Consider the following 16764-nt stretch of genomic DNA (forward strand, 5'->3'; position numbering starts at 1 on the left):
TCTTGCGATACTCAAGCCCTGTTCGTTTATTCTTGTTATACCGCCGGAGGTGCAGTGCTGTAGATGTGAGCGCAGAGTGGAGAAGAATGAGCTCCAAGGACAAAATGTTAAAGGTTCTGAGAACCTTTCTGGGATTATTGTGCTATTGAAGTGGAAGTCAACGGAGGCACTTCATCTAGCAGGGTTTTTTTTGTTTACTTGACAAGCACAATGACTCACCTGATTTCCACCAACATAAATCGAGGCCATATCAATTTAAGTCACATCAACCAACATGAATCGAGGCCATATCAACTTAAGTCACATCATAACTAGCTTATTCTGGCCCAGAATAAGCTATATTATTTCAACTGGTGAAGTAGTTCTGGAGAGATCATCCCCATATGGGCTGTGATCTGGCCTATAGTCCTGAACGTCACTGGAGGACGTCATCATGGCATCATTATGACGTAATTTGGCTTGCAGGGATAGTATGTATGTACACTACATGAGCATGGAATTCATTTTCAGATTTTTTTTTTTACCACTGTCAAAAACACTTGAGCCCAGGGCACAATGGAGATGGGTGCTGTAACTGCTGTTGGCTTTAGCTAAATATAACAGCAGTAATTCTGTGAAAAAGAAATAGCAAAAAAAATAGCAGGATATTCTTGCTGTCAGGCAGAAACCTTATGTGCAAATCCGTTACTTACTTTACAGGACATGGAAAATAACCTGTGTTCCAATGGATCTAATTTAACTTTATTCTTTAGTCTTGTTAATATTTATTTAATGAGTTCAATATTTATAAAAACCCAACGACACTTTCAACTTGGCGTCCCTATTTTGGGCATTTAAAAAAAGACATTTAAAGCAGCCCGGTGGTTCCTAAACTGTGGTGCGTGCACCCCTTGTGGAGCGTGAGCGTGACATGAAAAGGCTAATGGTGGTGCTATGGTTTTATTTGAAGTATATGGAGAAAATAGCCTATGCATAGTGTATAATGCCATATTCACGTTCATGTGCATTATACATGTATATATAGGAAATATATGTCTCTATATAGCTTATGCAATTTTTATTTCCATGTGGGGGGGTGCGTCAGCTAGGTTGGGAGGTAACAGGGGGTGCATGGCCAAAAGGGTTTGGATACCGCTGTCAGATGCCTATGTGATGCAACAAGCTTGTATTTGTATTTTTGGAAATGTTGCATGACACTGTAGTACGAAATATAACATAGTATAAAATTACTAACTTAGGCATTCATTTTATGAAAAAACTAAAATATGTAAGGATGAAGGTTTTGGCCGACAGCTTAGAAACGCTGTAAAACATGACAGTGATGCTGCAAAGGTTACTGTTTTTTTACTGCAAACATCCACACTAATAAACTGTTTTCCTCCAAGCTATCAAATAACTCATTATACTTCTGGCTGTCAGAAGGCATAGTTATCATCATGGGCATTGCCGTTGCAGGCTTGTTAACCTGACCTTTTGTAACAATTAAAATTCATAATGGATTGTGAATACTAACACGGTGGAAGTTAATTTACCATCCCTGTCACTTAAGGCTATAAGCTTTTGCTTCGCTCAACAAAAAAGATATTCACGCTTGACCTTTTATCAAAAAAAGACTACACTTTATTTTATTTTTTTGACAATTCACAAGTCAATCAATAAACGTTCTCTGGAAGAAAGAAATGCTGGCTCCTTTGAAAAACAATTCAATCACTGGATACCGTATATGAAAGAAATTCCATTAATTTAAAATGACTTCAGTGAATGAGCAGGAGATACCAGTTGTCATTTCTTTTGATCCTTTGTATTTCTCGTACTTTAGTTTTTTCATATTTTGTGAACCATTTAGCACTCGTGTAAACTACAGACGTGCTGCGTGCACGTGTCACATGGCGACAAAGAATCAGGGGGAAGAAAAGGCATGATCTACTGATCTACTGTCCCTGGAGGGACAGTAGATCAGAGATGATGGAATCATTAATTGATTTTAAATATACTCAGGGATTCACTTCCTTGGCCTGCTGCCGCGGGTTTACGAGATTAGCCTCACGTTAACCCATACATTATCCACATACTACATGCATACATACAATACATACATTGTTATACTAGAGAACCAGGAAATGGGCTTCAATTCCAGCGCCAGTTACTGTACTTGGCCCTGTGCCTTAAATAGATACACGCATACTGTACGTACGTATGCACATACATACATACATACATAAATACAGTACATACTTACAGTATACACTCTTCTATCTACTATACCTCTGGCCATAAAGTGAACTCTCCTCCTTCCACATGAGGTGGAGCATCAGCTCTTGTCTGTATGACATCACTTCAGAACAAAATCAACGTGTGCTGACTGCACTCGTAGGCGCAGCAGAGCGTGTGCGTGTTGCAGGAATGGAAATCCAGCTCCATAGCTGTATAGTTGAGCAGGGCGCAGGGAGCCCCCCCGGAGCCGTGATGTGATAAAAGTACAGCTCCCTATATCTCCTGCTGCAGTCAGGACTTATGGATTATATTGCCCCATTAATGGACGAAATGCCTGCTGTTTTCTTAAGCACCTTAAGCCCTACAGTATGTATATATATATACTTGGTCATGTGACGAATAGTGGAGATAGACGCGGTATGTACACCGCGATGTGTGGTGACTTTGCAGATTAGCGATGTTCATGATTTCTTTTGACAAAGGAATAGTGAATTATTCATTCATTTTTTTAGGTTGTTTTTTTTGGGGGGGGGGGGGGGAAACTATAAAAATAGGGACACCAGTGTTGAAGCGTTTACACAAAATAATACAGTTTTCTTTGCTGGACGGCAGAGCTCTGCAGTAGACAGTAGTGTTTGGTGTTGGCGTTCGTGCGTGGGTGCGTGCGCGCGCACACACACACACACACACACACACACCACTACTGTGGTGGGTGTGTGTGAGGAAGCACGCACACGTGTGTGATGGCTTCCTCATCGCTGACAAGTCATTTGCTCATGACACCGGTCGGGGTCGTAAAGTGACGCCTAATAAACCGAGGTGATAGACAAGGGTCACGGGCTCGGCCTCCGCGCACACATGTTCCCCCTTCCCCCAAACAACACACTACATCTTGTTAACGCTTTTCCAAACTCGCTGACAGAGGTGGTCAACCTTGAGAACCACCCAATGATGGGATAGAGCAGTCATTTCAGAGAAGCCGCCTCTCTTGGTGGTTTCTCCCATTTAACAACCCCCCCCCCCCACCCAAACCCTCGCCACCTCCCCCCATGGGGTGTGAAGAGGTCAGTCCACCCCTCTTTCTCGTTCCGACTGCATCACTCCTCTCACTTCTTTCACCCTCTCTCTCTCACTCTCTACCACCGACGGCAATCGTGTGGTAATTGGATAGATAGACTGTCTGGGAGTGGGATGTCTGTAGCACTGCGGAATATATTTTTGAATAGCCGAAGAATAAAACAAGACTTACATTTTACTCAAGTTTACTGAGCCCTTGACCCCATCTAGGACCCCTGGCGGTCCCCAGCCCGGACCGAACCCATTAAAGCTTGTACATCTGCAATTTTTGAACATTTTATAAATATTGAGAGTGTGAATCATTTTGAATAAAATAAAAAAAGTTTGAAAACGACTCATTCGGAAGGCAGTTCAAGGCACACCTGTAAAATCAGCCTCCGTTTGGTTTTATTGTATTTTGAAGTTTATTATCTTTGCCCATGAAGCTTTCAGAAGGTTCCCCTTCCATGACCGTCATCATCCATCACCATTCTATTGTCTTCTTGTGTCCCTTTCTTCTTCAGTCATGCTAGTGTTAATGGGTTAAGAACGTCTCTGAAGCAAGGACGCCCGCACGACTCCAATCTGTCTTAATTTCTCTGAACATTCCTACCGGGTGCGCGGTCGAGGAAAGTTAACTTTACGAGAAATTCTCTAAGGAGAGAATAGCAGCGCCCACGGACATACTACTATAGTATAACGCTGACGAAGGCTATACGCCAAAACGCGTACGTTGTGCTGTCTGCTCTGCAGCATACCAAATGACTGGTATTCTCTCCTTTAGAGAATTTCTTGTAAAGTTAAAGAACGTCTCTGCCAGTCCATGCTACCGTGGCGTGCACTGGTGGCTACTGTGTCACTGAGCAAGGTTACTGATAAACCTCAGAGGCCAAAGGGTCAGGTCACATTCCCATCCTCCTCTCTTTTGTCCCCCTGCAACTGGCTTAATCATCTGTAGCACGCACGCACGTGTGCACACACACACACACACACACACACACACACACACACACACACACACACACACACACACACAGGCCTAGCTATCCATCATCGGGTGCCACCAAAGGTTGTTCTCAAACTGTCCGGTCGATGGGATCCTATTCATGTGGGTGTGACTGCATGCGGTGACAGCATCTGTCCTCCTGGTTCTGTCACATTTCAACTGCCCTAGATGGGTTATTTTTTTGTATTTCCCTGACGATTATTTTTGCTATATCTTATGTCTTTCATGGAGGGCATTCAGGGTTTGTAATAACCATTACCGGTACTTGAATTGAGTAGCTTTGAATACTATGAATAATATGATTGTGAACCTTTGACAGATATCTTCTTGTGGTTCCAGTTAATGAATGTTGTTGCCAGCGTGTAACATAAATTTGTGGTGTATGGTAATAAGTCGGGCATTAGTGTACTGTGTGCACTGTGCAAAAGGAATTTTGTGCTGATCGTTTTCTCGGTTTGTGAGATTAGCTCTATCTCTGTGCCTCTTTGTCAAGGGTATAGGGTTGTATATTTTATGTTCTCCAAACTCACCTCCACTCTCTCCGCAAGCTAATGTCACATCCAAGCGTATTGGCATCTTTATATTTCAAGTGCTGCATTGGAGCTGTTAACATTCAACTGTGTAAACACTGCACTCTCTCCAATATTAAGAGTATTTCGCTGCATTTTGCAAGAGTTTTCTACGGTCACGGCACAGGGCGACTTGTTCTGCATCGGTAGCCTTCTGCCACGGACTAACCTTGAGTCTAAATGAAATGATTTGCTATTCTGTTCCCAGCAAGTGGTTTGTTAGCAGCAGAAGTACATGTTTGTGCACTCCGAACGAAGAGGGAAATAGCAGAGCTTGTTAAAATGTCTGCAGTAATCCCCATGAGCCTCAAGTTATACTACCCAACGTTCCACCCCAAGTCGCTTAATGAGGGACTTGCACCCTGGGAAGTGAAGGGACAGTGACAGCAGAGGCTCTGGCACACAGCCTTGGTTCATAAGTGAGATTAGATGTATGCACTATGCACGGTAATGCAGATTCCTACCACACAGCCTTGGTTCATAAGTGAGACTAGATGTATGCACTATGCACGGTAATGCAGATTCCTACCACACAGCCTTGGTTCATAAGTGAGACTAGATGTATGCACTATGCACGGTAATGCAGATTCCTACCACACAGCCTTGGTTCATAAGTGAGACTAGATGTATGCACTATGCACGGTAATGCAGATTCCTACCACACAGCCTTGGTTCATAAGTGAGACTAGATGTATGCACTATGCACGGTAATGCAGATTCCTACCAGGTCAGAGCTTGAAGAGGCCCAGGCACACTGTCAGGCACACCTGACAGTAAGTGTTAATTTAAAACCGGGGAAAGCACCTGCGTAATGTTATACTTTGGCCATTCAAAAATAGCAGACATACAAGCTCATGGCGTGCCACTTAGACAATGTGTGTGCATATATTTTTCAAGTGAACATTTTTAACTCAGATATTTGCTTTCCGGGGGGTCCCTGGAACAAAATATTTTGAGATGCACGGTAGAGAGCTGATGCAGATCGACACCAGGTCAGAGCTTGAAGGGACCCCCCATGGAGGCACATTGTCAGGCACACCTGAGTGTTAAAACATCTGTGTCATTTTATACTTTGGCCATTCAAAAATAGCAGACATACAAGTTCACAGCCTGTCAACATTTTTAACTCAGATCTTTGCTTCCCTGGAACCAAATATTTTAAGGTGCAGGTCGACGGCCAAATTCATGATAGGAACATATGTTTTTCAGGAAGTTACAAATTGATAAATTTACTGCAAGGATGTTACTGTGCAGCTAGGGTGGCACTCATATGAATGTCTAACTCATATGAATATATAATATGCAGTTGTAAAATATACAGTAGCACATCTAATAATAGCCAAAACCCTGCCATAAAGCTTATAGGAGCCAATGTGATATTGGTCTAAAAGACAACTAGGGATGTCCCGATACACTTTTTTAGTTTCCGATCCGATCCCGCAATTTCTGTGTTAGCCGATACCGATACTGAATCCCAAGACCAGAGAATAATATATATAATAATAAAATAATACAAAATATGTTATTTTACTTATTTTGAAGTCCACAGACCGGGACCGCGTTTATAGTTGTCTATAGCTATATATCTCGTGTTGTGTTTATAGCAGACTCCTCACTCAAATGTGCACTTGCACAGTTTGGGGCAACTCCAAAGCAAACTCCACATGAACAAACATTTTATTTACCTGCCATATAGTGTCAACCACTTACCCCCCTGTGTCGGATTATCCTGGTGGTTATCCTGGCATATTCACCGATGTGACCCGATGTGACCAACTAAGGGCCGATCTGACACTGAAACAGTATCTCTAATAACAACACAGCATTGTTACGGTGTGATGCCTGCATGGTGAGTGTTGGGGCGAGCCCGCCGTCTGGAAGACGGTACGGTTGTTTCTGTTCATCTGCCCATCCTGCCTTCCCTTCCCCATTTGATCAATAATGACATCATCAACATGACCAGAGATCCACCTGGGGAAGCAACACTGTTTTTAGACAGTCAATTGTTTTATACGGTCCTTGACATTGAAATGTTACAATGACATGATTACACAATTAACAAAAACAAATAACATACGGTTAAAATGGTAAACAATTAAACATAAACATAATATTTCACTTAGTTAAAACCTTTATGGGGGAACATAGTTAATATTTTCCATTTTGTTTTTACTTTACTTTTACTTTGAGGAGGAAGTTTCGAGTGAGATCTTTCCAAGTTAGGAAACTATTTAAAAACCATTGCACACACACGCACGCGCATGCGCATGCGCACACACACACACACACACACACACACACACACACACACACACACACACACACACACACACACACACACACACACACACACACACGCACTTTTTGCAGAATGGATTTGCAGAATTATGTGTGACCCTGTTTGGTGTTTACTGTTTATCCCATTTTTCAAGGTCATGGTTTCAGTGATTTTAGTTTTAGTTAGGTTCACTGTCAGGGCCCATGTCTGGGAGAATGTGTGCAGATAAAGTTGCTGCTGTAGTCCTTCATTGGTTGGAGACAGCAGCAGCAGGTCATCTGCGAAAAGTAAGCATTTGATTTATGTGCTTGCCAAGGATATGCCTGGAGCTGTAGACTGCTTTGCCAATTCGTTGATGAAGAGCGTTGGACTCAGGCTGCATGCATCCTTATCTAACTCCTCGGCTTTGGGGGAAAAAGTTTGTGTGCTTTTCGCCTATTTTAGTGTACATTGATGATTGAGTCATAGGTCCCCCCCCCCCCCCCCTCCCCAATGCCACTTTCCAACAGTTAGTCAGCTGTACTTCAGACCCTTGTGCCAAATTGAATCGAATGCTTTTTTTTTAAATCGACAAAGCAGGATTATAATTAGCTTTTGTGTTTGTTTATTTGGTTGTCGATTGGGGTGTTGAGAGTGAAAATGTGGTCTGTTGTGCGATATTTTGGGAGAAAGCCAATTTGTGATTTGCTCAGGACATTGCTTTCTCAGAGGAAATTTAGAACACACACACACACACACACACAGAGACAGAGAGAGACAAGACATCACATTACATCACAGACAGCAGCCAAAATGAAAAGTAATTTGTGCCCTTTCAGTTGTTGTTGATCCTGTCGGGGAACTTGCCCAGGGGGAGAGAAAATTATTAAGCCGAAATGTTGTTCTTCTGAAGGTTATTCCATGACCGGGGTGCTAAATAACACGTTTGTTTTGTTACCAAGTTCTGAGCAAATCCCCAGTACCTGACAGAGAGCAGCCATCTGGTGGAACCATGGTAACAGCTGGTGGTAGAGTAAGTGACAGAAGGGGTGTTTACCTACTAGTACCTTGTACCGTAAATACAAATACACCATATACATATACAGACCAGGAAACCTCGTTAGAAAGTGTAGGAAAGTAAGTTCAGCTGTTTACTAAACTGAACAAAAGTAATGTATCAGTACATTGCTCTTAATCACTCACAGTCTCAAAGGGCTTTCCTCCAGAAACAAACTGCAGTCCCGTGCCCTTAGACTACCTCAATTAAAACTCTCCAAATAAACCACGGGAACAACAATAATAATATCTCTGTAATGGGTGTCAAGCGGGCAACATCCAAATGCAAAACAGACTATTAAATTACCATACTGGTAATGTGGCAGTAAAACTGTAGCAACAAAGTATACTCAGTGGTACAGTATGTGTATTATATTGAATGTGATATATTCTTATACTGTACATAGAATCTGGACAGTGATGTTTGGAAGTATTCATATGCATAATTTATCCCCATAGTGTTGACCCTATATGGACCCTAGTGTATAATGTATCATTATAGGCGAATAGGCCTACAGTATATGTTTTATAAATATAAATAATAATAATAATGCTGATGTTGTTGATAACGATTGTCATTGTATAAGTGCACTCTCGAATTGTTGAATTTCTGAAGATAAGATGACGAAACACACAATTAAAAGAAGATAAGAGTTGCTCGAGTGGGAAGGGCTTTAAGCTAAAGCAGAAAACCCTTACCTTGTCAAGGTCAGACAGCCACTTAAAGCAGAGCTCACCCATCCTTCCGCCGGGCGGCATTAACATTCACGGTGTGTGTAACAGCAGTAGCAGCAGCAGGGGTGGTATATACTGTGGTCCTGGGCTGGCAGCCTCCGAGGCTGATCACACAGATTGGACAGGGGAGCGCCGGATGGTTTCACAGGCACTTAAAGACACTGGCAAACACTTAGAAACATGGGGGCATTAAACACAATTAGGCAACGGCACGATCTCCCTCCCCCTACCTGGATTCGGTAATCCCTCTCTCTTCCCCACACTGCTTTCCTTAATGGCCTCAAATCAGTCTCAGCCAGCCGGCCCCCTCACACCAGCATCTAAGTACATCTGTAATTAAGTAGAAATGCAAGGTACTTTTTTTTACATTTCAGAGTTGAGTATTTAATTGTCCGTATACAGGTGAGTAGTAGGAACTATAAGATTGCTTCATGGCCTTCTGGCTCAGCTCTCTGCGATGCAGCTATAGCGCCCACTGCAATTATACCACTCCTGCTGCTTCGATTCTCTGGCTAATAATTTGTCATAATTATGAATCAGTAATGATCAAATTCATTTAAAAAAAATCACGCCCGTGTGAACTGAGTGGTGCAACTCCCCTCTCTCCCCCTCCTCTCTCTCTCTCTCTCTCTCTCATTAGCAGGCAACAGTGCAGCACTATCTCTCTCTCTCTGTTTCTGGCACAACAGCGCCCCTACTGGTACTCATAGTCCTACTGGTGCTCATAGTCACACACATTAATGTCACATAGGTGAACACGGACATTGCTGTTCCTTGGAGTGGTTGCACCACTAGCCAAAGTAAAAACAGCGCTCAAAAGTGGTGAATGATAATTATTATTGTCCAGGACATTCCGCATTACTTCAGCTATATTAGTATTAGTATTTAAACTATATATGTCTTCATCAGTGCGCACAGTGGATCCCACCCTCCCACCTGACTCAAGTCTCTTCTCTCGCCTCGTTTAGCATACTAGCCACTCAGCATAAAGATGTGACCTTTTCTACAAGGCGTTTTTTTTTTCAATTGACGTTTTCATTCGCCGTGTTTAATCAGGGAGCTCTAAAAACGCACTAAGAGCCACAGGCTGGCTGGGCCCCGCCCACCCCGACGAGGAGGCTCTGCATTATTAACGGGACAAGACGATAGATGCTTCGAAAACTCTCCCGCAACGCGTGAAACACACCGTCGTCTGCAACCCGGCTTCTCTATAGCAGTCTCTCTCTCTCTCTCTCTCTCTCTCTCTCTCTCTCTCTCTCTCTCTCTCTCTCTCTCTCGGCATGGGAAACATGTTGACTAAGCAAACGTGGGGGAAAAAAACACTAATCTAATATGTGCAAGTAAAATATAGGCATGCTAGAATAAATAAATGTGTGTCAGTTTGCAATTTTGCAATCAAATATACTATGTAGAAAACCATTCAAATGTCATGTAGCCTATTATGTAGTAAATGTACTGAGATCAGTACGGTGCAGATAGTCTTCATGGTAAATGGTGCATTTATATAGCGCCTTTATCCATGGTGCTTTACATAGAGTGTGCATTACGTTCACCCATTCACACACACATTCATACACCGATTGCAGCGGAAGCCATGCAAGGCACCAACCAGCACATCGGGAGCAATTTGGGGTTCAGTGTCTTGCCCAAGGACACTTCGACATGTAGACATGGAGGAGCCGGGATTCGAACCGCCGACCCACGGATCATTGGACGACCTGCTCTACCACTTGAGCCACAGTCGCCCCTATGGTGGTTGTATTCTACATTGTATTCTACATCCTTGTCCTTGCTCCATCTCTCTCTCTCTCTCTCTCTCTCTTTCTCTCTCTCTGTCTCCTTTCTTTTGTTTCTATCCTCTTCCCATTTCCCCCCCTTGTGTTTGTTTTGACTTGAAGGGTAACTCTCGTCTCGTAGCTTGTCCCAGCCATCTGTAGCGGATGACAAATCTATAGCAGGCCTGCAGCAGCGCTCAGCTGCAGCTAAACGAACGCCATTCCTCCTCCTCCGCTCGCCGTGCGAACGTGCTGTAGCCGAGGCTCTGTTACGCCGGCCTTCATCTCTCGACCTCGACAGGGAGCTCTCTCAGCCTTTTGTTTGTCGAGGCATAGATTCCGCTGTCAGACTCGCTGTAGGAGAACATTTCAAAACGCGGCTTCTGTTTTGTTTTTTTCACCCTGACTCATTCACTGTTTTGTCTCCGGGTCTCTTCGATGATAACAGCAAGACAACACAGAGGAGTGCATTATAGCACAGGTTCTCAGACAGCCTCGTTATAATGGTTTCACATTGATCTGCTGCTCACCTGACAACAAATCATGGTGTTATGTGGACACTGCATGTGCTACTTTAGTTGAACAGTACCTTTTACATGAATGCTGTATCTTGAACGATTGCCAACACATCACCAGTGTTGCTTATGTGTTAATGTGAGCATTGTGTTCATACGTTATATAACCCTTATTCACAGAGTGTTGGCCTTGTGGTTCGCTATGTATTCACATAGCAGCATGGCCTGTGCTGTGATTGGTCTGCTTACCAGAAAGATACCTACAGAGATAGAGAGAGAGAGAGAGAGAGAGAGAGAGAGAGAGACAAACCCGGTGCTGGATGACCTCTCACTTCACACAAGTGTGTGATTTCTTTCATAATGCCTTGCTTTATTTTGTTTTACGACACTGTCATGCAAACGTGAAAATAGCCCCCCCCATGCCCTGAAAAGTAACAGTTTTGCACAGTGCCGATATATAAAACGTAGTGTTCTCCGTGTCTGCCAGACCTGCGTATATATACACGTGACACTATCATCTGTGGAGGCAAGGCCCCACGAGGCCCTGCAAATCATCCTCCACACGTAGGAGATCACAGGTTAATGAGAGGGCGGGTCGCTTATCTGTAGTAAGAACAGACCCTTCAGGGCTTGTTGGTTGGTTGCACAGTTGGACCGCTCAACGTTTTTTATGTTTTATCCAAGTCCTGCAGGACTCATTAGACTTCAGATCACCTTGCACCACACCAATGGACTCCCCTCCCCTCTTTTCCCCATGCTCTGTTCTCTTCTCTCCACTGATGTAAGATGCACAAACACACCCAGCTCAAAATTACTCCCATATATCATCAGCTGTATACCTTATATACGGTAACCCATTCAGGCCTGAGGACCCCGTTCTCCAAAAGGCCTTCTAAATCAGTAGTTCTCACACTTTTGAGATATTTCAAAAACATTTACGAGCTCGCAGCACTGCACAAAGTGGCGCAGTGTGAACTTGTGTGTCTACTATTTTTTGTAAAGCCAACGGCTAGAATCAAAAAATGAAATGGATGCTTTGTCGGTATTAACGGGATAAGCCTGAGTCACTTTTACTGGAGCTTTGGTGCTTTCTGGTCTGTGTGTGTGTGTGTGTGTGTGTGTGTGTGTGTGTGTGTGTGTGTGTGTGTGTGTTGCTGCTCATAAGAATGTGGTAGTTTGTTGGAGTATAAATTGTGTTGTCGCTGAATCGGGTACGTGTCCATTTGTAAAAATCGGAAAGTAACACCTGATGGCTCCGTGGAAGTGTCTCTGCACGCTTCGAGGTGTGCTTTTCACTCATGGCACCATTTGTTAGTTCAATTAAACAAGTCATTTAGCAGCCGTGCATGGAGGATTAATTATTCACCAGCTCTGAATGTGGTAAAGAGCGAACACAAGCTCAAGATTGTCCACAATTCCCACTGATGATTGTATGGATGTCTGTGCGTGTTTGCATACACGCATGTGCATGCACGCACGTGCGTACACACGCACACACTGTTACTATAGCCTACTTGTGATGACATGTTAGGACAGCAATGCTGCATTGAAAATAGCTCAAAATAGCCTAGAAATAGTGAATGTGTGACATTGATGCACAACTCAATTCAAATTAAGGAAAACTCCAACCGCTAAACCTCTAAATGTCTAATCCTAACTTCTCAACTTGTGGAGACATTTGGTCCTCACAAGTATAGTAATACAGGTGCACGTGGCACACACACACACTCACGTACATGTTTGCTTATATATACATTACAGACTCCATATCACTGACAGGTGCTAATGCGTTCTGGGTCTCTGGTGCGAGGATGCTGCGAAAGGCAGAAAAAAGGAATGGAGTGTTATTGTGAAAGGCCAAGAGCTGGGATATGATTTACCAACGCTGTCTGCTCATATTTTACCTCATCAGGAATTGTTATTCATGACAGGGCAGCATTGGATATTTCATTCCATTAAGGGCACGGCCGGGAAACTGTCCCCACTTTACCTCCCTGGCTTTTTATTTCACTGAGCGGGCGGTGCCCACCATGGTGCTCTTATCTCTGATAGATGGGGCAAGGCTGCATCCACTCTTGCCAATCAAGGCCTTCCATAAACTGAGACGCAGCTTGCGGAGTTAGTTATTTGGCGCCCCCCCCCCTAGAGGAGCAGTAATAAACTTGATTCAAAGTGCAGTATGGATACTATTATTACTATATTCATTTATCATACTCCTGGTCAAATATTACTCGACTTTCATACTCCTATTTTACAGATGTTTCGGCGCTGTAGTGCCGAAATAATTTCGGCTCGTCAGAAGTTTTCAGTAGCACCGAAGAGCCGACTTTAGGACGGTACCCCCACCCCTCATGTTTTTTTTAAATACTTAAAACTATACCGGTATATAAGTATAAATATTTCCTAGAAATGTTCCAAAAAATATGAGTAATAGTGTATTATAGCACTGTTCTGCCCCATGGCCACCTAGCCCACTAGGGGGCGACCTTATACTGCTTTATGGACACTTAGTTCCTCTAGGGGGGACCCTTTACTTGTAACACTTCCTCTAGGGGGACCCTTTACTTGTAACACTTCCTTGTTTTGTCATTCTGGTTTGAGCTTCAGAGCTAGCAGCAGCAGAATTATTCTCTCCTCACACAGGACCTAGAGAGTCATGATGAGACTGTAAGTTTCTGTTTAGGTCTCTTAAAATGATTGTACTGTCACTGTGCAGCAAGATGTATATGTATGACATGTGACAAGAAGCAATGTATGACATAAGTTTGTTTCAAGACATTACAGATTACAATCAAAACATGGGTAACAGTAGGGCTTGTGAAACCGCTTGTGTTTTGTGTTTGTTGATTCTTTCCTAACTGGTAACTGGCCTGTTTGTTGCCAAGAAAGTACAATTTAAGTTTATGTAAATTGTTTGGCCATGCTGGCTTCAGTGCAATTGTTGTTAATTTACTGTGCATAATTAGACCTTGCCTGTTGGTGATGATACACCTGTTGTGGATCCTACTAATTAGTGCAGTGGTGTTTGACTGCCTTTGAGTTTGTGTTCATGTGAGAAGATTATGTGCAATGACTGTAATACAATTCTTTCTTTTGATTGCAGTTTTACAACTAAACATATTGGAGCTGTTGTTGTTAACTATCTGTCACGTCACATAAATGGGCGTGTGATAAGGACAGAATGAGCACATTTACAAGCTCACAGCGTGCCACAATGCCACTCGCTATTAGCTTGTAGATCTGCTATTTTCACAACATTTCTATCGTTTTAGTTGCATTTGACACTCATACTCATGACTATGATGATCTCTCTCCTCCCGGCTCTGCTGTATGACGGTTTGAATAACTGTGCTTATCAATAAACAGAATAAAAACAAAAAAAAGGAGTTACAGAGCTGTAGTAATAGTAGTCGACACACGGTTGTCCCCGGACCTGGCGTTGTGAACCAGCAGCAGCCTAAAGTGTGTGTGTGTGTGTGTGTGTGTGTGTGTGTGTGTGTGTGTGTGTGTGTGTGTGTGTGTGTGTGTGTGTGTGTGTGTGTGTGTGTGTGTGTGTGTGTGTGTGTGTGTGCGCGTGCCCGTCTGTCCGTCTGCGTAATAATAATTTCTGGGACTTATATAGCGCTTTTCTTACCCAAAGACGCTTTACATGTGTGGGGGACTTTATTAGATTAGCGTACAGATAATCTCCGGCACCGTTGGCCCGGTCGATGCCAAACTGTGCACACACACTCGCTGGGATGCCAACGGCAAACCTCTGCCCCAAATTTTCCACAATGTCCTGTCATAGTGCCACCACGAGGCCGATTTCAGCAAAACACATTTCTTTATATAATACTCGTACAGATTTTATCCATGCATCACGCAAATTGCTATACACTATGTGATCAATGCAGTGAATGCAGTGTTACTGTGTACACTGCCAGTAAACAAAGTCAATTTGTCTGCAGAGTCCCATCCGAAAATATTGTGTGCCAGGGAAGCTGATCTGCAAGGTCAGATCGCATCGGCTATTTGAATTTTGTATTTTTAAATAGCCAATGCATATTCTAGAAGAGTGTGTGTGTGTGTGTGTGTGTGTGTGTGTGTGTGTGTGTGTGTGTGTGTGTGTGTGTGTGTGTGTGTGTGTGTGTGTGTGTGTGTGTGTGTGTGTGTGTGTGTGTGTGTGTGTGTGTGTGTGTGTGTGTGTGTGTGTGTGTGTGTGTGTGTGTGTGTGTACAGCTGAGAGATTTGGAGTGGATGGAACAAAATGAGTGGGCCAAGTGCTTTAAGGCACGGTTCAATATATGGAGTGTTGTCGTTTTAAAGTCATCCCCTTCCAGCACACACAGCTAACATCCAGCTCATATAGCCTGTTGTTATTTTTCTATCTCTCTCAGAGGCTGTATTGACCGGCTTATTTATGTTGCTTATATGTGTGTGTGCGTGCGTGTGTGCGTGCATGTGGCAAGTATAAAAAGATAAATGGTCGTTTGATGGCTCAAAGGGATGTTTTAGTGAAAGGAACATAGGCTTTTCAAATTAAAAACGTTCATATAGTGCTGGTGGTAATGAGGTACCCTTCTGTTACTGTGAATACTTTTTTGAAGGTTGTCTTGTCTCTGAAGACAATAGACTGATTGTGATTCTTAAATGTCAGTATGTCCTCACAAAAGTATATAGCAATGTCGTATTACTATACAGACATAGTATAGTAATGTACGTGTGTGTGTGTGTGTGTACTCTCTGTGTACTCTCTGTACTCTCTCACTCATGTTTGCTCTCTCTCTCTCTCTCTCTCCTCAGCTATGTGGCTGTGGGCTGCTGGGCGTGGGCATCTGGCTGTCTGTCTCCCAGGGCAGCTTCGCCACCTTCTCGCCCTCCTTCCCCTCGCTCTCTGCCGCCAACATGGTCATCGCCATCGGCGCCATCGTCATGGTTACGGGCTTCCTCGGTTGTCTGGGCGCCATCAAGGAGAACAAGTGCCTGCTTCTCAGCGTGAGTCACACACACACACACACACGCACGCACGCACTCACACGCACACACACAAGCACAAGATACATTTACCTGAACGTGCACCACAGACAAAACCTCTACTCTGTATAGTTCCAAAACACTTGCGAAGACTTGCGAAGAGTCTCTCTCTCCTTCAACGGCTCTGGCGTATGTGTCTGCATGCACGCCACGCATTTCACCCAGTGTGCAGATGGACCTTTAGAGTTCCTTGAGGCGGTTCCAAATAGAGCAACTCACAGACGGACCCTTTACGGGTCCATTTGGGACGCTCCTATAGAGTTAAGGGGGGTTCTTGGGAATTAACCCATTTAGACCTGATGACGATTCTACAAATGTCTTCTAAATCCTGACATGTTTCTATGTGTCGGTGGAGCTCAACCTTTTTCATGTCAAGGAACACCCAGAATTATCTGTATTTGGCTGCGGACCCCCATCTGAAAATATGTTGTTTCAGGGACCCCCCCCCCCCCCCAGAAGCAAAGATTTAAAAAACGTTCACACTGAAAGAATATACAGTACATGCAAAGATTTGCACCACATTTTCACGATTTTTCAAAAAGTAGCAGATCTACAAGCTCGTAGC

The 16764-nt window shown here is 43.5% G+C and overlaps 1 protein-coding gene across 4 annotated transcripts in view; it reads left to right on the top strand.

The window, feature by feature from the left end:
- tspan9a (tetraspanin 9a) overlaps window positions 1-16764 on the top strand; it is a 255026-nt gene that overhangs the window by 210514 nt on the left and 27748 nt on the right. For all 4 annotated transcript variants that reach the window (XM_080761379.1, XM_080761378.1, XM_080761376.1 and 1 more), the window contains one exon: window positions 15969-16160. In XM_080761379.1, the coding sequence (XP_080617505.1) occupies window positions 15969-16160 (192 nt within the window). The remainder of the gene's footprint in view (window positions 1-15968; window positions 16161-16764) is intronic.

The sequence above is a fragment of the Protomyctophum bolini genome (genome assembly GCF_963924005.1).
Source record: "Protomyctophum bolini genome assembly, chromosome: 4".
Classification (NCBI taxonomy): domain Eukaryota; kingdom Metazoa; phylum Chordata; class Actinopteri; order Myctophiformes; family Myctophidae; genus Protomyctophum; species Protomyctophum bolini.